The following is a 24,086-nucleotide window of genomic DNA, read 5'->3' on the forward strand; positions in this document are numbered from 1 at the left end:
AGTCCTTAGAAAATGTAGTCCATCAACAAAGGAAGTGGCTTACAAAACACTTGTTCTGCCTCTACTTGAGTATTGCTCATCAGTGTGGGATTCGTACCAGGTCGGGTTGACAGAGGAGATGGAGAAGATCCAAAGAAGAGCGGCACGTTTCGTCACAGTGTTATTTGGTAAGCGTGATAGCGTTACGGAGGTGTTTAGTAAACTCAAGTGGCAGACTCTGCAAGAGAGGCGCTCTGCATAGCGGTGTAGCTTTTCGTCCAGGTTTCGAGAGGGTGCGTTTCTGGATGAGGTATCGAATATATTGCTTCCTCAATACTTACACCTCCCGATGAGATCACAAATGTAAAATTAGAGAGATGCGAGCGCACACGGAGGGTTTCCGGAGGTCGTTCTTTCCGCGAACTATACGCGAGTGGAACAGGAAAGGGAGGTAATGACAGTGGCGTGTAAAGTGCCCTCCGCCACACACCGTAGGGTGGCTTGCGGAGTATAAATGTTGATGTACATGTAGAAAACTTTCATACATGCAGAATTTTTACAAAAATAGTGTGCATTTCTTTTGGAGTTACCCTCGTAGAACATAGGTCGTAACTATCTCGGCTTTAGGAATGTGCAAACTGGCGTCGCGGGTGCACAGTGGTCTGAGGTAGCCTGGCTCACCTTTCTCGTGGTCGCGGCGTCCTCTGGCTTGGCGGGCGTCAGGCAGCCGAGAAGCGCGGCCACCAGCAGCAGCAGCGACCTCTGCAGCCAGAGCCGGGACTGGCCCATCGCAAGGCCTCATTGGTCCTGCAACAGAGGAACCCACCGTCACACACTGCCACAGACTTTTACCGCAAACGTCATTTAGAGACGTCACACTGCTATAGCCATTTACAGCGAACATCTGCATACAGACTTCAACAAGTAACACAAGCGCATGAAGGAACAATTTTTGGGTACTTACTAGTGGGTGAGCTTTCAGATATGCCTGGTCCCAAAAGTGTAAACTGAATCTCGTAATGTAACAGACCGACTACCGAATTTTGAAGTATTAGATCCCACATCAAATACGACGCCCGAGCCACATTTTAGTAAGATTCTAAATACTTTATTACACTACTGGCCATTAAAATTGCTACACCACGAAGATTACGTGCTACAGACGCGAAATTTAACCGACAGGAAGAAGATGCTGTGATATTCAAATGAGTAGCTTTTCAGAGCATTCACAAAAGGTTGTCACCGGTGGCGACACCTACAACGTGTTGACGTTAGGAAAGTTTCCAACCGATTTCTCATTCACAATCAGCAGTTAACCGGCGTTGCCTGGTGAAACGTTGTTGTGATGCCTCGTGTAAGGAGGAGAAATGCGTACCATCACGTTTCCGACTTTGATAAAGGTCGGATTGTAGCCTACCGCGATTTCGGTTTATCATATCGGGACATTGCTGCTCGCGTTGGTCGAGATCCAATGACTGTTAGCAGAATATGGGATCGGTGAGTTCAGGAGAGTAATACGGAACGCCGTGATGGATCCCAACTGCCTCGTATCACTAGCAGTCGAGATGATAGGTATCTTATCCGCATGGCTGTAACGCATCGTGCAGTCACGTCTCGATCCCTGAGTCAACAGATGGGGTCGATTGCAAGACAACAACGAACAGTTCGACGACGTTTGGAGCAGCACGGACTATCAGCTCGGAGACCATGGCTGCGGTTACCCTTGACGCTGCTTAACAGACAGGAGCGCCTGCACATTCTCCCGGTCTCTCACCATTTAGAAACGTCTGGTCAATGGTGGCCGAGCAACTGGCTTGTCACAATACGCCAGTCACTACTCTTGATGAACTGTGGTATCGTGTTGAAGCTGCATGGGCAGCTGTACCTGTACACGCCATCCACGCTCTGTTCGACCCCATGCCCAGGCGTATCAAGGCCGTTATTACGGCCAGAGTTGGTTGTTCTGGGTACTGATTACTCAGGATCTATGCACCCAAATTACGTGAAAATGTAATCACATGTCATTTCTAGTGTAATATATTTGTCCAATGAATACCCGTTTGTCATCTGCATTTCTTGTTGGTGTAGCAATTTTATTGGCCATTAGTGTAGTTTTATTTATTTATGTTACTGTCTGCCCAATGTCACAAGACTGATTCTACTGCTAGCATACAAGCAAATTCTGCGGAGTAACTACGATGGCAGCTTGAACTGACTACTGTAAACAATAGATATGCATTCGATCAGTTCTGGATTAGCCACACGGCAAGAGTTAGCAGATACTACGAACCTCGAGCATTGGGAACTCTGAGAACAGGGAAAAAAAATGTGGCAGGTTGTATGTAGTTGGTATTTCCGTATCTATTGGTATCTATTGGTATCTATTGGTATCTATTGGTATCTATTGGTATCTATTGGTCCGTATCTATTGGTATCCGTATCTATTGGTATTTCCGTATCTAAAATGAGCAGTAAGAATTTTAGCGCATTACTAAATGTAGTAGGGCGAAGCTATAGCAAGAGACGGGTAATGTACAAGAGCCAAGAGAGAAAAAGGGAAAAATAAAGAGTGTAAGAGCAAAAACGAAGGGCTAGGATTAAAAAGGTTGTAAGAACTGAGAACTTTGCACCTAGTGTTTAATCTACGTATCGAAGAAGCAATGATGGAAGTAAAGGAATGGTGCAAGAGGCGAATTAAAATTCAAGGAGAAGGGATGTGAATGATATGATTCGCTGATGACGTTGCTATCCTTAGAGAAAGTGAAGAATTGGAGGACCTGATGAATGATATGAATTGTCCAATGAGTACAGAATATGGACTGAGGGTAAATCGAAGAAAGACGAAAGTAATGTGAAGTAGCAGAAATGAGAACAGTGAGAAACTCAACATCTGGATTGGTGATCACGATGTAGATGATATTAAGGAATGCTACTACTTAGGCAGCAAAGTAACCCTTGACAGGCGGAGCAAGGAAGACATAAAAAGCAGATTAGTACTGGCAGAAAGGGCGTTTCTGTCTAAGGGAAGCCTACTGATATCAGGCCCTAATTTGAGAAAGAAATTTCTGAGATTGTACGTTTGCAGCACAGTGCTACACACTGCGAGGGGTAGCCGAGTGACCTATGGGCGCCTTGCCACGGTTCGCCTTGCTCCCACCGTCGGAGGTTCGAATCCTCCCTTGGGCATGGATGTGTGTGTGTTTTCCTTAGCGTATGTTTGTTTAAGTTAAATTACGTAATATGTAAGCCTAGGGACCGATGACCTCAGCAGTTTGGTCCCATAGGAAATTACCACTACCAACAGCGCTATACGGTAGTGAAACATAGATTTTGAGCTAGCCGGAACAGAAGAGAATGAAAATTGTAGAGGATGACAGAGATTGGAATACATCCAGCAAATAATTAAGGACGTAGGTTGCAAAGGGGTTACTCTAAGTTGAATTGGTTGGCAGAGCAGAGGAGTTCGTGGAGAGTCTCATCCAGTCAGAAGACTGATGACTCGAAACATTAACTACTCGTCACAAAATACATTGTGTTTTGTTAATTGTTACACTGGTATTCCCTGAAGCAGTTCGAGCTAATCGCTATAACTCGATGAAATGGAACATGAATCTATTGGTTACCAACAAGAAAGTCATTAGAGGACATTGTATTTATTTTTTAGGTCTACCGTTACAGTTGTTCATTCTTTCTACAGTGTACCAGTATTTACTTTCCTTGCGGTACGTTTGAGCAAGCCGTTTATCGATGTTTCATCTGATAAAAATTGTTCTCGTTATAATTCATTTACTTCCGAATAGTAAATAGTAGTTTGCCAGTGAGACACTATGATGTGATTGATTTTTTGAAACTACTGGTACAATGGTGTAGGGTTGGGTGCCAGGTTTCACACCATGCAGCAATCCACCCTGGTGGACCCTCGTTTATGAAAATGGAACAAAAATAATTTCTTGCCAGAAAAAAGCGATCAAAAAAGAGAATTTAGTCAGTAGTTCCGTTGTATAACAGTTTAGGTTCAATGCTCATAAGCTGCAGGTCGCATGTTCAGCACTTACAGAAAGGTAATTTTAAAAATTCTTATCAAAATGGTTGTGGTCTTCATTTTTATTCGTTTGATTTGACTTTATAAACACTGACGCAAAAAACATTGGAACACAAAAATAAAAAATCTGGAGTATATGTTAATTGAAGGGGGATGACTGGTATCAGCTGCAGCGGGACATTAGGCGGAATCAGCGGTGACAGCCGAAAATGTGAACCGGACCGTGATTCGAACCCGGGATCTCTTGCTCACTAGGAAGTTGCGATAACCACTGCATGCTTTTTTATTTCTTGTCCTTTTTTTAACGCTCTTCCATCTTTTTTTAAATTTTTTCCAACGCGCTAAATTCTGCCCCAATTATTTTGTTCACTTTTTAGTTATTTTTGTTTTTTTTTTAATTTTTTTCTTTTTTCTTTGAATGCTATATGACTTTTTATTTATTCATTTAATTTTTTGGTTTTTTATTTTGTTATTTTTTGTGTCAGTGGAGAGGAGTAAGTTCCACAAAGTTCATCTTCTCGAAAATTGCATGAAAGCAGCCGTGTTTTTTCGTAACTTTCATTTTAAATGGCTTCGCCATGTATCCTTGAAAGTGTCTCTGCTCCTAACTTCGAGAACGTCACAGGCCAATCCCACACGCTGCTGTTCGTATATTTCATAAGAATGTATGAAAAGGCAAAGGTCTTACGTAGACCAGGGAGTCCTTGAACAGCATAGAATCCGCCATCCGAAGAGTCAGTTTCATATGTTGCGTCCATATAAACAATATTACTCTAAATAATGGAAAATAAATCCTCCTATCAAATATAATCAAGCGCTATCCGGGGCACTGCGTGATCGCAGCTGCACAGACAATGTCGGTACGCCTCACGGTCGATCCATACTCCCACCGGGGGGCCACCTGCCGCAGTCCATGTCCATTATACTCCTGTCTGCTACTTACAGATTCCCACAGGAGATCGGACGTATTTGTTGTACATTCGCACTGAAGAAAGTGGCTCCACACCAAACAGTCTTTCCCCATCACTGGAACAGAGACAGAACCATCTTTCTTCAGAAAACACAACAGATACCCACTCCGCCTTCCATTGAGCTCTATCTTGACATCGTGGAAGTCGCACACGACGATGGGTTGCGGTCAGTCGAGTGCAATCTGGCACAGGCCGTCAGCATCGGAGCTGTCCTTGAAGTAACCATTTTGTAAAAGTTCTTGTGTCGGTATCTTCCCGTGACCATCGCAGCCAGTAGTTATTTGGAGGGGCTGCATTCCTGCAAAGTCTTTCTACAGGATTGCAAAAGGAGCATCCAGCTTTTCATGGGTCTGTTACACAACCTCGTTCAAACTCAATTGGGCACTGATAATGGCAACTTCGTCACCTTAAAGGCTTTCTCGACTAATACGAGGCGTGTTTTTTTAAATAAGTACCGATTTGAATTTAAAAAATGACTTCTAAGATATGTCAATAATTTTATTTTTCCATGAAAGCCTGTACCTTAATATACTTTTCTATAAAATTTCCATCAATTTTGAGGCACATGTCATAGCGTTGTACCAGTTTTCGAATACCCCCCTCATAGAAGTCTGTCGCCTGACTTGTTAACCACTGGATCACCACTGTTTTGACTTCGTTATCGTCTTGAAGACACTTACCGCCCAGGTGTTTCTTCAAGCAGAGGAACAGATGACAGTCACTGGGCGTAAGATGGGGGCTGTACGGAGGATGATCTAGAGTTTCCCATCGAAAAGATGTGATGAGATCTTTGGTCTGATTCGCCACATGCGGACGGGCATTGTCTTGCAGCAAAACGATGCCCTTGCTCAAGTTCCATGGACTGTTTCTTTTATTCTGGTGTGACGTAGGCCGGCCATGTTTCATCGCCTGCAAGCGTTTGGCTTAAGATTGGTTCAAATGGCCCTGAGCACTATGGGACTTAACAGGAGAGGTCATCAGTCCCCTAGAACTTAGAACTACTTAAACCTAACTAACCTAAGGACATCACACACATCCAAGCCCGAGGCAAGATTCGAACCTGCGACCATAGCGGTCGCCCGGTTCCAGACTGAAGCGCCTAGAACCGATCGGCCCCCACGGCCAGCTTGGCTTTAAAAATCATCTCCGTCGTTGTGGTACCGTTCAAGGAAAGTCAATGCACTGTCTAAACGTTTGGTTAAAAAAAATGGCTCTGAGCCCTATGGGACTTAACATCTGAGGTCATAAGTCCCCTAGAAAATAGAACTACTTAAACCTAACTAACCTAAGGACATCACACACATCCATTCCCGAGGCAAGATTCGAACCTGCGACCGTAGCGATCGCGCGGTTCCGGACTGTAGCTCCTAGAACCGTTCTGCCACACCGGCCGGCTGTAAACGTTTGGTTTTGTGCGTATCAGTCAACATTTTCGGTACCCAACGTGCCCACAATTTTCGATAATTCAAGTGTTCGGTCACAATGCCGTACAAAACACTACCAGAAACATTAGGAAAGTCATCCCGCAAGGAGGAAATCGTAAAGAGTCTGTTTTCTCTCATCTTATTGTCCACTTCCTCCATCTGCCGACTCACGATTATTGGAGGCATCTTAAACACTCAGTACACAACGTAAACAAGAAGAAGCAGACTGTAATGGCGTCGGTGCGTAGATTAAGGTATAGGGTTTCATGCAAAAATAAAATTATTGAGATATCTTAGCACGTCTTTTTTAATTTCAAAACGGCACTTACTTAACAAACACGCCTCATATCAGTTCACCACGTCCAGTCTCAATGATAACTAACGCTCACGACCGTTACAGCGTGTGTTTAAAGCAAACCTTATTTGCATCTTCATAGTGATGCTACTAGATCTGTTCTTATGTGCATATCTTTTCACCGTTTTATTTCGTTTCCTAAGCTTTGAAGCCTAAAGCTAAGGGCCATGTTCTTACTATTTCCTACAGTCCTCCACAGTGGCTTAATCCGTCATTGCCTTTGACCAGAGAGATATGTGCAGGCGGTATTAAGTAGTGAATGTGTGACCGTAGCGTGTAAACGTTGTTCTGTCACAAATAATAATGGGGCATTATCTCTAAATTAAGAGACTCAACAAAATGTTTTGAAGAAGAGAAAAGTATGTGCACAGTTTGTCCTGCACATCTTGAGTCTCAAACAAAGAAAACACTCGTGGACGCCTGCTGCGACCTGATTGAAATGCAACTCGGATAATTCTTTTCTGGAAAAACTCCTCATTGGTAACAAGACCCCGTGTTATCAATACGAACGTTGCACGAAACGACAAAGTGCAGAAGCACACATGAAGAGTCACTGCTTTGGCTACATAAACGACCCTCAAGGCAATGTGACGTGTGAGACGAATAAAATCCCAATGGAGAACGTTTCTGGCGGTATGAACTTCCTAGATGTTGCAGTTACGTGAAGGAAGACTATACAGAGCATCTGAAACATTAAAACCACCATCTTAACGTTTCTCTATTTTTTTTATAAACCCTGTCTCGAAACTTTATAGACTGAGAGGCTATGTTATGACTGAATACTATCAAGTCAGTGCTCGCAGGCAACTTATCTGAGAAGTTACAAATTGGTTGCAGTTCACATTGCTTGGAAAATGTTCTTAGCTGTTTTCATTAAACTTCAATGAAAATATAAAAGCATGTTTTATTCACATTGTCACATTTATGTTACATAAATTTAAAACCAGGACAGTCGCATAGCACAGCAAAGATATTGTAACCACCATTGTTTAAGAGATAATGAATATATAACATATGCATTATTCTTTATTTTAATAACATACAACTAATATTTCTATCACAATTGTGATACTTTTCGCCCCCACTTTTTTCAGAGAAGCAGACAAAAATAATAAACAATGATTTTTTTTTTACTTTTCGCTTGTATTGGGATATGTTATCTATCGAGTATAAAGAGCGTGCAGGATTTTACATGAGTATTAATAAAATTCCGCCAATTATTGGCTACAGGGTAACTGACACAAATTTGAAACGTTATTCATCCAAATAAATTTCTAGGGATTGCAATTACGGACTACGGAAATTGGAACCATCATAAAAATATTTTCTAGAAGGTGAAGAAAGGATGGCATTTCATTTGCAGAAAACTTAAAAAATGCAACAGATCTACCGAAGGGGATGTCTGCTCAACGCTTGTCCGTCATCCCTTGTAGTACTGTTGTGTGGTGTGGCGTCTCAGCAAGACAGGACTGACAGATAAATCGAAAAAAACAAACAAAGAACGCTGCTCATTTCCCATAATCACATATACTAGCGCGGATGTCATTATATTACAAGCGAGTTTGAGATCACACTCAGTCAAACAAAGGCTTTTTCGTTGCGGCGTAACTTTTTCACAGCTTTCTCCTCCAAGTGCCAAAATATTTTGGTGACTCTCACATACCTATGTGCTCAAAAGTACCCGGACACCTGGCTGAAAATCACTTACAAGTTCGTGGCGCCCTCCATCGGTAATGCTGGAATTCAATATGATGACAGCTTCCACTCTCGCAGGCATACGTTCAGTCAGGTGCTGGAAAGTTTGTTGGGGAATGGCAGCCCATTCTTCATGGAGTGCTGGGCTGAGGAGAGATATCGATGTCTGTCGGTGAGGCCTGTCACAAAGTCAGCGCTCCAAAGTATCCAAAGGTGTTCTACAAGATTCACGTCAGGACTCTGTGCAGGCCAGTCCATTACAGGGATGTTACTGTGGTGTAACCACTCCACCACAAGTCGTGCTTTATGAACAGGTGCTCGGTCATGTAGAAAGATGAAATCGCCATCCCCGAATTGCTCTTCAACGGAAGCATTGTAGGCCTGTGCTGTGATAGTGCCATGCAAAACAACAAGGAGTGCAAGCCCCCTCCATGAAAAATACGAGTACACCATAACACCACCGTCACCGAATTTTACTGTTGGCATTACACGCGCTGGCAGATGACGTTCACCGGGCATTCGCCATAACCACACCCTGCAATCGGATTGCCATATTTTGAACCGTGATTCGTCTCTACACACGAAGTTTTCCACTCTTCAATCGTCCAATGTTTACGCTCCTTACACCAAGCGTGGCGTCGTTTGGCATTTACCGGCGTGATGTGTGACTTATGAGCAGCCGATCGACCATGAAATCCAAGTTTTCTCATCTCCTGCCTGTCATAGTATTTGCAGTGAGTGGATCCTGATGCAGTTTGGAATTCCTGTGTGATGGTCTAGATAGATGTCTGCCTGTTACACATTACTACCCTCTTCAACTGTCGGCGGTCTCTGTCAGTCAACAGACTAGGTCGGCGTATACGCTTTTGTGCTGTACGTGTCGCTTCACGTTTCCGCTTTATTGTCGCATCGGAAACAGTGGACCTAGGGCTGTTTAGGAGCGTGGAAATCTCGCGTACAGACGTATGTTACAAGTGATATTGAATCACCTGACCACGTTCGAAGTCCGTGAGTTCCGTGAAACGCACCATTCTGCTCTCTCAGGATGTCTAATGACTACTGAGGTCGCTGATATGGAGTATCTGGCAGTGGGAGGCAGCACAATGAACCTCGTATGAAAAACGTATGTTTTTGTGGGTGTCCGGATTCTTTTGATCACATAGTGTATTATTCATACCACCGCTGTTCCACTCTCCCGGTGGCAATTGTGATGTCCTCAGAACATCTGCACCGAAACAAATTTTCCATTAATAGTGTGGAGTGAACGAAGGACATAGCATCATGCAGCGATTGAAAAATATGTTTTGGTTAGTCGTATAATAGTTCTCACAGTGTTTAGGTGAACACTAATCATCATAAGAGCACAATGAGAACACAATTCAAAATTTTATATATAATATTCCATTAAAAAGTGGAGTGAACAGGTTGAATGGACTTTACTGATTTTTATATACTATCTTCCTTTGAAATGGTTGTCAGGCACATAACTGATATATTTATGAAATTCAGATTCATGGAGTACTTATTTTTTACTCTCGCAAATGAGTGTTCATTAAAAAATAACCCTCCTAGGAGATGTGTTTGATCACAGGACCTCATTTTACGCATCATCGATGATTTTTGAGCCCGATTTTCATGTCTAAAATGGATCGAATGGATGAGCAAGCATCTGTCCCTTCTCCTGTAACGTATATACGTTAGCATTACCGATTTTCGAACTTCTGAAGGACATACTATTTATGCAGAAGTGACAGACGCCATTTTGATTGCTGGCGACAAAGTAAGGTCCAGCAAATCAGTATAATAATCACATAACCGTCTAATTTTTTTTTTAATTTTTCTTCTTGGTTTCACACTATACAATCGCCGCTACAGAGAAATTGAAAATTGAAATTTTACGCACCTAATTTTACTTCTTTTAATATACCTCTCTCTTTCTCTCTCTCTCTCTCTCTCTCTCTCTCTCTCTCTCTCTCTCTCTCTCTCTCTCTGTGTGTGTGTGTGTGTGTGTAGCGGGGGGGGGGGGGGGGGGGAGGGTTCTTGCCGATTGGTTTTTGCTTGGTGTACCAAAGCAAAGGACTTATCTTCAATACTCACCAGCAACAAAATTTTTAACTGACATCAAACGACCTCCTGCGTTCCTGCCAGTGACAAGTGAAGAACGCCGGGCTCTGATGTCATTCGGAATTCTCGTGAAAAGTAATGTTCTTCTCCCAACACCGAATGGAGCGTAATCGGCTTACAAGGGGAGTGTCATACATTTATGTCACCGATTTTGATGAACTTTTGCAAATGAAGCTCCATATTGAAAACACGGATACACGTTAGACACTCTCGAGTTATTGAAAAAAAAAAGAAGACTGAAAATCGTGTTTTCGCCCTGTAATTTGTCTACACGTAAGTCTACTCGTCTAGCTGAGCGAGGTCGGTTGTCAAGGTACTAGACCACCAAACCGCTAGTTCATGTGGCTTTTTTTTTCATTCGATATTTCTTTCAGTGCCTCTGATAACATTCTAATGCCTCTGCCTCTTGCATCGGGCGGTGCGCTTATAACCTGAAACCGATATGTTTTCCTCTAGCAGTACGGCGAGATATCATTCGTGTGCTGCGTATAGTGGAGAACTATTTATGTTTTGCGGTTTCTGTGATAAGTTCGCCCCACTCATTGTGAAGGCCCTCACAAAGAGGCGATCAACTGAGATTGCTAATAATTTACTTAAGAAATATTTTTATTCACACATCCCGAGGTTTTATTTCAATAAAAGAATAAGAAAAGAACTCAGATTATCAGAATATTATCACATATGCCGGAATAAATTTCGAATAATAGAGCAGAAGGACCACGTAACACCTCGACACCTGTATTGGCGTTTTTGTTTTCTGGTCCTTTGGAGTTGGACGGGGTGGACATCGTGGCAGTTGCTGTAATTGATCTTTGAATATTTCACTCTGTTTTTCGTGCTTCAGAAAGTAGCCTCTGCTCTGACCGACACACTGAGCTACCGTGCCGACATCACTTGCGTTCCTATACGTGAAGAATTACGGGTAACCGAGCTGCTGCATGAAAATAAGCCTTTCCGTCATTAACTTTGTCCTCGATTTTTTCAGTGAGTAGGGAGTGTCTAGCAAAGAGTTCTTAACAGGTGTCTCTTATTTTCATACTAGAATGTTGTTGCGAAAGTTTATAAAAATCGGTGGCCCATATGTCAGACTCTCTACTCGTCGTATTTGGTGATGATAGGGCTGAGTGCACATAACTAATGAGGAAGTATTGAATAGGATTGGGGAGAAGAGAAGTTTGTCTCACAAGTTGACCAGAAGAAGGGATCGGTTGGTAGGACATGTTCTGAGGCATCAAGGGATCACCAATTTAGTACTGGAGGGCAGCGTGGGGGGCTAAAAATCGTAGAGGGAGACCAAGAGATGACTACACTACGCAGATTCAGAAGGATGTAGGTTGAAGTAGGTACTGGGAGATGAAGAGGCTTTCACAGGATAGAGTAGCATGGAGAGCTGCATCAAACCAGTCTCAGGACTGAAGACCACAACAACAACAACAACAGGGCTGAGTGGTGGTGGCATTTAAAATTCTTAATGTTTCCTATACTCGAAATGTAGGTTTTATAGTATTATTGAAAAACAAGAAACAAAAAAATATTGTCTGCTTGGATACGATGGCTCGAGAAATTAGTTCTGTTCTCTGTTGGGCATGTCTCTTTCCTTGTTATCAGTCTTTTGAAGGTTATGGAACATGAATGTGAACGACAACAATGATTCATTCATAATGTTTGCGATAATCGTTATTATTAAAATTTTTGATTTTTTGCGTTTTAGATGACCAAAAGATAATGCGATGTATCTAGAAATGCAAGAAAAATTTGACACTGAGGGTACTCGAACCGTCATTTTCTGACCATTGGTATGTTAGCTGGTTAGACAATAAAGTATCTTATCTTCTAGCACAACTCGGTGCTCGAAGCTTTTGGTTGAGATAATCATGTGTTCTAGTATTAAGCCTCAACAGATGATCTTTAATTATTTTCTTAACATACCGGATTCGATCAATTATCTGCATTTGCGAAGGTTTGCAATGGATTGTAGACATAAGAAGTTTTGCACATGATTTATAAACAAGAATTGGGCTTACATTTGACACTGTATTTCTAGTAATCTTCCATAATATGGGCACTTAAGACACGCTGCTAATAAAAATAATAACCAGTCCACCTTGCTAGTCGATGGTCCATTTTTCTTTGTGTACCATTAGAACCTTTGTTTCGAGATCGATCTATAACAGCCGGCAGTTTATTATATTCATTACTTATCCGTAGAGGAAACTGTCGCTTGTGTAGAAACAGCTTGTTTATATTTGTTAGATCCACACTAACATTGCATGTCAATAGGGTATGTTGAAACCAGTGAACGAGACCACAGGGATGAAATCTTCACTCTCAAAAAAACTACCAGCTGTCCGCCACGACAAACAGTTGTCACCATTCTATGGACTGACAGAGCCGGTGGGCGGGCGCTTTCGTAAGGCCAGTGTGAACATCATGGTGCAGTGAGTCCCTAGCGATTCATAACAAAGGAATACACTCCTGGAAATGGAAAAAAGAACACATTGACACCGGTGTGTCAGACCCACCATACTTGCTCCGGACACTGCGAGAGGGCTCTACAAGCAATGATCACACGCTCGGCACAGCGGACACACCGGGAACCGCGGTGTTGGCCGTCGAATGGCGCTAGACCGGCAAGGGAACTTGCTGTTCCAACAGGACAATGCACGTCCGCATGTATCCCGTGCCACCCAACGTGCTCTAGAAGGTGTAAGTCAACTACCCTGGCGAGCAAGATCTCCGTATCTGTCCCCCATTGAGCATGTTTGGGACTGGATGAAGCGTCGTCTCACGCGGTCTGCACGTCCAGCACGAACGCTGGTCCAACTGAGGCGCCAGGTGGAAATGGCATGGCAAGCCGTTCCACAGGACTACAGCCAGTATCTCTACGATCGTCTCCATGGGAGAATAGCAGCCTGCATTGCTGCGAAAGGTGGATATACACTGTACTAGTGCCGACATTGTGCATGCTCTGTTGCCTGTGTCTATGTGCCTGTGGTTCTGTCAGTGTGATCATGTGATGTATCTGACCCCAGGAATGTGACAATAAAGTTTCCCCTTTCTGGGACAATGAATTCACGGTTTTCTTATTTCAATTTCCAGGAGTGTATAATGTTCAAGAATAATGTTGCCCGAAGTTATTGCTGTCTTCGTTCACTGAAACTACCACAAAAGGGATGGATAAGATAACGTGTTATTCTGAGTAGCCTAGTGTATAACACTGTGGTGAAACGTGAGAACTCGTTTTCCATGTCCACTGAAGAAAAAAAGGCGTGAGTAGTATTTCTAGCTGTGATCGTCGTAGATAACGGTTTTCCTCTCGTTCGTTTCGTGTAAGATTTAGTAGTTACATATGTGACTGTGTGTTGGTAACATTGTGTCACTAGCCTGTTATGCTAGATGCCGAACAGAAAAGCATAACGTATAGAGAGATCTCCTGAATTCTGTCACCTTGGAACATGTTTCCACAGTTGGGAAAGCCTTTCTTCATTTAAAAATGCAATGAGAAACTATATTAAACTTACACATATTTATATAAACCGCGTTCTTCAGTGAGGCCCATTTCACGGCATTATTTTAAAGCCACAAGGCTTTTAAACTATGGGCTTCTTAAAACTCTCATCAGAGTCAGTAACTGAAGAGAGTTTGAAGCACTGCATTGTAGTGTAGGAAGAGGAACAAGAGGAACGCGCCGTGCAACTAGTGCAACAAGAATTGTTGGGTCGATGTTTTCCCACCAAACTGTACTTCTGAAATGCATACGAACAATATACTGAAACCATTTTTCATGTAACTACAACTGTTGAAAAGATCTACGATTATTTCACGTAGAACAATGCAAAAGGGCACACCGTTGATGCCCCTATGACATCGTTAAAAGGTATTTTTGATGGCAGTTAAAAAAGATGAGAAAGGTACATGTTAGCCCCTGTTGGTGGTATAAGTAGAAGACTGCGATGGAATTCGCCAGTTTCGATTTGAGTAGCTATTAACAAAACGATGTTACGCGAGTTGTTTGTAACTTGAAACTGCCTAGCAGATTAAATCTGTTTGGCCGGACAGAGGCTCGAAGTCAGGACCTTTGCCTTTCGCGGGCAGATGGTAGAGCACTTGTCCGCGAACGGCAAAGGTCCCGAGTTCGAGTCTCGGTCGGCCACACAGTTTTAATCTGCCGGGATGCTTCATATCAGCGCACACTCCGATGCAGAGTGAAAAATCTCATTCTGCTTGTAACTTATTAAACCAATATCTTACAACGATACAAATAATTTCATATCATAATAAGACTGTATGTACCGTGTTCTGAACTACAAACATGTAGCGTAACTGCGCAATGTGACGCCCATATGCTGGGTACCACAGTATAAATGTGAAATATACTGCTTAAGAAGAGGATAAGAAATACACACTTCGCCAACAGTAACGAATAATTAAATTTTAGAAATATAGGAAAATCACAATCGCAGTTTTAACTACATAGTTAAACTTTGTATAGCTATAGATGATGCAATAAAATGGTTCAAATGGCTCTGAGCATTGTGGGACTTAACATCTGAGGTTATCAGTCCCCTAGAACTTGGAACTACTTAAACCTAACTAACCTAAGGACATCAACACATTCATGCCCGAGGCAGCATTAGACCTTGCGACTGTAGCGGTCGTGCGATGATCCTTTTATATTGATAATTAAAAAACAGTCTCGATCGCAAATTTCTTTTAATCAGATTGACCCGTTTCAATCCTTGAGGATCATCTTCAGACTCCAGAACGGCAGGTGGACTTGTATGGAGCAATCAGTTCAGCATCGAGGATCGGCGACGCCTGCTCCATGGAAGCCCACCTGTCGTTCTGGCGTCTGAACATGATGCTTAATGATTGAAACCGGTTACTCTGATTAAAAGAAATTTGCTATCAAGACAGTTTTTTAATTATGATATTAATATATCGTCGATAATGTTTTCAAAAATTTTATCCTTTTCTATTGCCTAGTTTCAGCTGTATTGTTCACGTAAGCATACTTGTATTGTTTGTTGTGTGACGCTGGCCGCGCGGTTTGAAGTGCCATGTCACGGACTGCGCGGTCCCTCCAGCCGGAGGTTCGAGTCCTCCCTCGGGCATGGGTGTGTGTGTTGTTCTTAGCGTAAGTTATTTTAACCTAGTTTAAGTAGTGTGTGAGACTAGGGACCGATGACCTCAGCAGTTTGGTCCTTTAGGAATTCAGACACATTTGAACATTTTTAACTGCGTGTAGCACAGTTTCAAACATATAGAACAACTACTGAAGGGATACTCAATAATCTGTTACAGAAACTACAGTGTTATTTCATGACTATTAACGGAATCTTATTGAAAACTGTAGACGCATAACCAAAGAACAGTCAAAGAAAATGCCCGCAAAAAGAATAGGTACCATTGTCTTTCTTCTAAGAACCATGACACCACAGATATTACCTGTAAAAGCTGCGTTGCGAACTGCCACATTTAGTACGACACCAGTCAAAGCTACTGGTCAGAAATACAGAAATTCACTGTGTACGCGAAGGTAGTATACTGACAGTTTGTTAACTAAAACTGATTCATCACTTGGTGAAAGCATATTTCATTTTTGCTCTTGTAATACATAGGACATTCGTCCGACAACCTGAAAATTTACGTGGCTTCCCTGCTGGCGGTTGTTCCCCGTCGGGGTTCCAATTAATGTCAAGAGTTTCATAATTAATACTTTCGTGCTGAGGCTTCCCGGTGAGGTAGCTGCGCGAGAAGAAATTTCATTTGGACTTGCAGACATTAACAAGTTACGGAGAGGGAGGCATAATTACATTTAAAGCCATATCCTCGAGGAACCTTTAATTACTGTTCACCAGAGGGTTTTCTCGTGAGTTTCAGCAGACATATCAGACACAGCAGCTCCTCTTTTGCTCACGAGATATGGACGTCATGGGATTATAACACTCGCTACATAAATATGCGAAGAGTCATTGATGTGCCACCAACTTACTTCGCCAGTCTGCTGTCTTTACGTTTTTAATTTTATGTTAAAATAGCACACTTTAAGTTTGTAAAAAGAAAACGACACCGACTATCTACATCTGTAAATGAAAACAATCTGTCTCTTCAGCTGTCATCCGAGCGGTTAAAATATCCTTTTGTAAAACGTCAGTTTCTCGCAGCAGATAAAGTATTCAAAAAACTTACTGAAACCCTTGGTAGTAGGAGCTTCTCCATCAAGAACCACATTAAATCATATCAAAAACACAAAACACACATACAAACACACTGTAAACCGCTAACGCCATGACGCAGCCAAAGATGACCCATGGCAGAATTGATTGATAATTCCCAACTGGTGGAAGCAGGATTCCAAACAGAACTTAAGCAAAAGCTATAGTCTCTATTTGTATGATCACTTGTCAACCTTACCTCAATTGCTCCCGTAATAACGCTATCCTAATAGCTGGAAGTGTGCACAAAAATGTTGTGCTCCATAGGGAAACAGAACATTGCCTTGATGCCCGTCATCTTATGGAGTATTCCATAGTAATGTAGAAAGTTGCTTCAGTACATCACATCCAATTGAATATGACAGAGATATCATCGTGCCCTTGCGCTACTGAGGTAGTGTTATTAAGGTTTCAGTTGAGATTAATTTAACAAGTATAACTTATAAGTGTTATTGGGGCGATCTAATGTTGTGATTTGTAATATTAGATCCAAGATTGCTTTATGTGGAATAGTTTCTTTCATGGACAGTTTCGACAGTAATTATACGTTATCCTGAGATTCTCGGATTTCGCAGATACATTGTTACATGTCAGTCTCGTCGACGTACTGAAAACATGCTCCAGTTGTAATATATCGCTCCACAGTCGTTTGTCAAACCTACAGCGTGAACATTAAGAAAATCGACAAAGTACAGGGTCGGATTTCTGACTGTAAATAGAGGAAAAAAGGTCCTACGAACATGTGATCGGAAATACATCGTTGCCATCGTAGATGGCGCTAACGAATGACAGTTCCTCTGACCATGTGCCGTGTGTCCCATGTGTACTGCAGGCTGCGTGAATAACACAGCGCACTGTATTCAGCAGAATGGTGCGGTATTCATGTCGGAAACAAGCCTAGGTAGTGTTACTGTACAGCCAAGCAGATGGAAACGGTCGAGATGCAGGATGGCTATATTAACACAAGTGATACAACATACAGCAGACACCAACCTCAGCACACAGCATCTTGACCCTTTTTTGGAGTTCGTGTGATCATAGGTCCGTTCGCACAGACGAACGTGCAGGGAGACAGTGCTCTGTGAGCATACCAGATTTGCAGGGACATGTTCTACAGGATACTGAGACGAACCCTAGTACAATCTCCAGTCCAGTAGAGCGCCAACATGGTGTAGGCCAAGGTACGAGTGTGTGTGTGTGTGTGTGTGTGTGTGTGTTATGCATGACAACCAATACTTTCCCTATTACCTGCATTTGAACATCTCTTGTGATGTGGGGGCGACGCACCGACCACTTCTGGACACATGTCCATAGAACCTTCTTTTCCACTCGCAAATTCGTCCAGGCAGTTTGTGGGTTTTGTTAATGTTCCGTATGTATATAGGACATGTTGTTTTTCCATGATGGCGAATTGCTCCTGTGTGACAAAAACTGGCGTCGTTGGTAGACCAGCTGTGACGTACGTCCTGAGTTCCACTCCTTACACTGAGAAGTGCGGTAAATTGATAGGAAGAGTAGTTTTTGCAGTGCAGCCGGAGTGAGGGTCAAAGGTATTGGAAAATTATACCCCTGCAAGTGTTGGCAGTAAATCACGTGACTGACCGGAAATTTTACATACATGAGAAATAGCCAAGCGTGGAGGAGTGCATTTTTCGACAGTCGCTAAGTTTTGACCACATTGCGCTGATATTTGGGTTTGAGCGGCCGGGTTTGGACATTCGCGTACATTCTCTTGGATTCAGAAACAAGATCCATTCAAGATCAATCTTTTTCACCCTGACGTTCTGAAAGAGACAGAGGAGCCCATGCCCGACTGGCACAGACAGAGGGGCCCCCTTGAGTTACGCCACTACGATTCATCTCCGACCACCACTGGTTACGGTATGTATACATTGTAGCATCAGCGATAACTACTTCATTTGTATAGAAGCATCAAACCCTCTATCGGTAGCTGTGCTCCAGTAGGTTGCTTCTCTTCGTTTGCTGTCATCCTCGTGCATGGGAGTCACTGCATAACTGTGCGATTTAGTATCAACGATATTGAATCGCTGTAACGAAATTGCCAACCTCATCCATCTCAGAACCTTGCCAACAAGTAGTATCTGTCATTAATGTCTACTGCGTTAGTCGGAACTGTTAGCAGTGAGTGTTTAATCCCTTCAAGATTTAACCCATTACTGGCCAAAACTCCATCGGATCATTTTTATCAAACTTTTATACATAAATACGTTACAGTGAGTGATTAATGGAATAAAAAGTTGTTTTGAAATTTTTCAGTCGATTAGAACCAAAACTACAGACCGTCCAATTTTTGGGACATTGGCCAAATGCGCTATCCAAATTCACAATCTTATTCTCTGTGCATAATATTGTAAGAAACAACACAAACAATAAATAAAGAATATTGTAATATTATTGAATGTCTATTCAGTATGAAATGAAGCAAAACACTTGTCGTTTACACCAACATTGCACCTATCACTAATTTTTTTTTTTTTTTTTTGCAATAAGCACATCTCTTCTGTGTTTTAATTGGCACAATGAAATGATTTCCTTCATCTAGTCGTACATCTGTGCTCACCCGTCCTCTCATCAATTTGCTTCCTTGTGGTCCTCTGCGTTTTGGTAATTATCCTGTCTTCTTTGATAGGAAAAACATCACTATTCTCCGTCGGACATCCAAAAGTGAGAGCTTCTCATTAGAGTTAGCAATTTCGTATGCACGCCATGTGTTTAATACGCAAATATCTGTCATGTGTGTGAATAATGGCCAGTAGCATTTCTTTGGCCTTATCCGCTTTGTATAAAGTGATATCTGCTTGTCCAGTAGATCTACGCCACCCATATGGGCATTGTATTCTTCAATGAGATGTGGCATTGTAACAGATATTTCCTTTTTCTTTGCCCATGAGTATCTTTTAGTAGAACTTAGAGAAGTAATGGTACTGTAACTTGTCGCTACACATACTGGTTTGTTGTCACTCCATTTCACAACCAGAACTTCGTTCTCTTTGTCAAACATGTAGTTATAGAATCCTCGTTCCTTATCTTTTGCCATATTTTTCGAGTCAATCAAAGGACGTGCATTAGATCGGATCTCTCTTATTGTTCCTGTACCTTTCGTTTCACTCTTTCCGAGTGTGATCAATGTGTCAACACTGGTGAAAAAGTTGTCAAAGAAAAGCTAATAATTCGGATACTCTGATTCTGGAATCATGCTGGTTAGTTCATTTATCACCCTTGCACCTAAATGCTTCTGGAACTTGTAAGACACCAAATTTTATATCCAAATTTGATAGGCTTTCCCGTCAGAAATATTTTAGCTGAATGTCTGCCATAATAACGTACCATGATTTCATCAATTGAGAGTTGTGAATGAACTACGCCAAATATACCAAGTTCCCTTTTCAGTATTTCAAGGTACAACCTCAGTTTGTACATCTTGTCGTTTCTGTCTATTTTGGAGTTGTCATTGAGATGAATGAATCTCTTTATTTCCCGAAACCTATTTCTTGACATGGAGTTGAAAACTATAGGAACACCGACATCAGGAGCCTGTTTCCAGTACATATTCTCATGGGGAAGATTATGATAACCACTCAGAAGTAGTATGCCAATAAATGATTTTAGTTCTTCTTTGTTTTGCAGAAAATTTATTTTGTTATGTTGGCAAGCATAGATTTCGCTTTGTTCAATAATAGTATCCATTAGTTTCTCAGAAAAAAAAACCTCAAATACTTGGGGCACTGTCTTATTTGGTAGACAATCCGCAACATAATGTTCGTTGCTATTCCCTGGTTCACTAGTGTTTATGTACGTTGGTTGACATTTATACCACTTACATTTATATTTTTTTGTAGATAACGTACCACTTTCTGCTCCATCTCCTAACGCTTTCCTTCTTTTGTCTTCTGGAGGTACAACTGTAGCAATAGGTTGATCTCGGCTGGTTATGAGCTCTGAAGTACCGGCTACATCTTGTACAACAGACACTTTGTTCAGTACATTTTCGTCAATGCCTTCTTCATCTGTTATTACATCTTCAGCGGGTGGAATAATCGCCAATTCTACGTCATCATCTTCATCGTCACTCTCTTGATTGTTCTCTAGTTCTGCTAGAATTTCTTCAAGTGTAAGTCCAGGCGGCATGTTTTTATCCTACTGGAACCCTAAAATTCGAATAGAACATGAAAAAAAAACCAGATATAAAGAACGTAAAATGAAATTCTTCTCTGTATAATACGTGTGTACAAGAATTGGGCACATCAACAATAAATGATAGTCTAACATGCCATTGTCCCATTATTGGGACGCATAAAATATATCGATATAACACTTACTTGAAAAAATCTGAAGTATACTTAATCCTACACGGACACCCATATGTTCATAACAAACATGCCCAGACAACTAAATCACAGTTCATTGTCGTCCAGAAACTACCAGCAGACATACAGTGCTGCCAAGTGCGAGAACAAAAAATCGGCAAGTTTGTAATTTTCCTGGCGTGAAGTATTTAGAAAAAAGTTATTTATTTTACATTTACAGGCGTTATAGCAGTTAGTTGAACCTACAGGTGCAACAATAAAGGCTAAAAGCTCCATTGCGTATTTAGAAATAACTAAAATATACGCGTCCCAAAAAAGGGACAATGGCCAGTAATGGGTTAATATGTCTGTTGTGGAAGACATTATAAATATTCTACTTTACTGAATGATTTCCATTTCATAGCCCATGAACCACATGTTTACATGTAGAAGAAATAGAAAGTTCAGTCAGTCCTGCTGAGGATACAGTGCTCAGCGCCCCACAACAGATCATGCTTTATTAAATTCCGTGGTGCAACTTATTGTTACCGTGTGAGTTCATTTTTCTGAGTCACTTTATTTCAAATGAGACTATTTCCATTTCCTTCACACTCGAGCCATTTCTAACCAACACGTACCTATACGAGTAGACCCACGTACATGTAGGGCACAAGTTGTAACGGTTACCAAATGACTACTGTTATTTCCTACATTAGGTAATCGTACAAATAAATAGGGGAGGAGAATGCGGTGAACAATGTTTCTGGGCGGCCTGATGGAGTCATGAGCATGAGGATATTTCATGTATTAATATGTATGAAAACTGTTCTAGAAAAAGTACTACATGCCACACAGTATCCAGAGATGCTGGGGAAGACAAAATTACCTGACCTCGGCTGTTGAAGTATTGAATTATGTAGAGCAATTCTTTGCAACATATCCTTGATTGACTTACGTGGTCCTGTTAATAGATGCCAAGCTAAGATTCTTACTATTTTATGTCACATTGAATTGCAAAATTTAATGTTAGCTGCGAATAAATAAGGCGCATTACGTGCAATATGTGTTTTCAGAATGTCTCAGAACTAAATTAGAGCTTTCAAACTCTTTATAATTTGTTTTTCGGAGTTACTGAGGTGAAAGTATTTCAGTATGACTTTTGAATTGAAGATTGATATATTGAATAGTTTTATTATTATTATTTATTCGTTTCACCCTATAAGGATCACGCGGAATTATTAAATAGCACTGGTCTTCTTAGCTTTCTTGTTCTTCTTTTCTTCCCAAAACTTCCTCATCCTTTCACTATGTGCCTGTCTTCTTCCTTTTGTCCATGCTTTATTCAATTTCAGATTCTTTTCCGAGTTCTTATGAGAGTTGATTTTCTTTCTGTACGCAGTACGTGCGGTTTCTAGTGGGTCAATACTGAGTTCCGTGAGGTCATTTTGGGTTTCTGTTAGCCAGCGTGCCCTGTTTGGCGAGCTCCTTTCATGACAAGGAAGATTTTCTTGGTCATTCTAGAGGCGTCCATTCATGTTAAACCTCCGTAGAATTTCAATTGCTTTTCCATGATAAGGAAGATTTTCTTGGTCATTCTAGAGGCGTCCATTCATGCTAAACCTCCGTAGAATTTCAATTGTATTTTCCATGAAACTGACGTAAAACGTTCAGTCCTTGAGTACAGTTTTTCTGAGCTTTTGCTCGTCCCGAAACAATCTTGAATCTTGGGTCCAAACATTTTCCTGGGCTCACAATTTTCTTGATGTTGTTGGTTAACGATGATGTTTCAGTTGCGCAGAGCTCTTCTGGAAGAGTAACTGTATAATAGTGCTGAAGTTTGTCTCGGGTGGATAGCGAGTTCTTATTATGTGTCTTGCAGGTCATTTTATAAGCTTTAAGTAATTTTTCTGCTCGTATTTTGTGAGCTACGTTTTCGTTGCCAGTGTTTCTGATCATTTCACCCAAGTACTTGAAGTCTTAATTTGTTTGATGTCACCATATTTTGTAGCAAGTGGTATCAGATTGAAAGTTTTCGAGTCCATGAATTGTGTTTTCTCGTAAGAAATTTGGAGTCTGGTTTTGATGACAACCTCATGAAGTTTCTCGATGGCATGTTTGGCTTCCCCGGGAGTCCGCGCAATTATTGCTAGGTCGTCAGCAAAAGCCTTTTATATTGATTCGTCTGTTCATTGTTCCCATATTTATTCCAGGTATTTCTTTCTCCCACGGCTTGATAATCTTGTCCAGTACCAGGTTAAAGAGGAGTGGGGACATCCCATCAACCAGTCTCACTCCTGTCCTAATTTTAAAAGTCTCAGAAACTTCATCCATGAATTTTATTTCTGAGGTTGTGTCTGTTAAATTCTGTTCAATGAATGAAGTAGTTTTGTTATCTACACCATATTCACGAAGTGTATTAAACAGACTGGTGCGATCAATCGAGTCGTACGCTTTCTTGAAATCTACGAAGCTGACTACTGTGCGGTTCGAGTGAATGTGTTGCAGTATCATCTTCAGGCTCCAGGTCTGTTATGCGCAGGATCGATGTGTGCGTACGCCTGCCTGATATTCACCGATCAGATGTTCTGCCTGTTGTTCTAATCTGGTGAGAAGATCACGTGAGAGCACTTTGCAAGCGACTGGTAGGAGTGAAATGCATCGATAGTTGTTGGGATCGGTCCTGTCGTCCTTTTTGTGTACGGGGTGAATCAAAGCAGTTTTCCAATCTGCTGGTATGACTCCACTTTCCCATGTATTTGCTTCATAGTTTTTAGTCTGTCAATCAAGAGTTCACCTCCAATCTTGAGCATTTCGGCAATTACACGGCCTTCGCTTGCTTCTTTGTTGTTTTTCAAATGTGATACAATGTTTAGGTGGAGTTGAATCCTCATTTGGGCTCGCAACATGGAAGTAAAGTTTGTCTGCTGGTGATTCACAGTTGTGAAACTTCTTGAAATGCTGTTACGTATTT

General features: G+C 41.6%; 1 protein-coding gene across 1 annotated transcript in view; it reads right to left on the reverse strand.

The window, feature by feature from the left end:
• Positions 1-24,086, reverse strand: part of LOC126336648 (probable G-protein coupled receptor CG31760) — a 1,468,739-nt gene that overhangs the window by 455,800 nt on the left and 988,853 nt on the right. The window contains exon 3 of the mRNA XM_050000571.1: positions 661-786. Within this exon, the coding sequence (XP_049856528.1) occupies positions 661-768 (108 nt within the window). The 5' untranslated portion in view covers positions 769-786. The remainder of the gene's footprint in view (positions 1-660; positions 787-24,086) is intronic.

Source organism: Schistocerca gregaria, chromosome 2 (assembly GCF_023897955.1).
Source record: "Schistocerca gregaria isolate iqSchGreg1 chromosome 2, iqSchGreg1.2, whole genome shotgun sequence".
NCBI classification, from domain to species: Eukaryota; Metazoa; Arthropoda; class Insecta; order Orthoptera; family Acrididae; genus Schistocerca; species Schistocerca gregaria.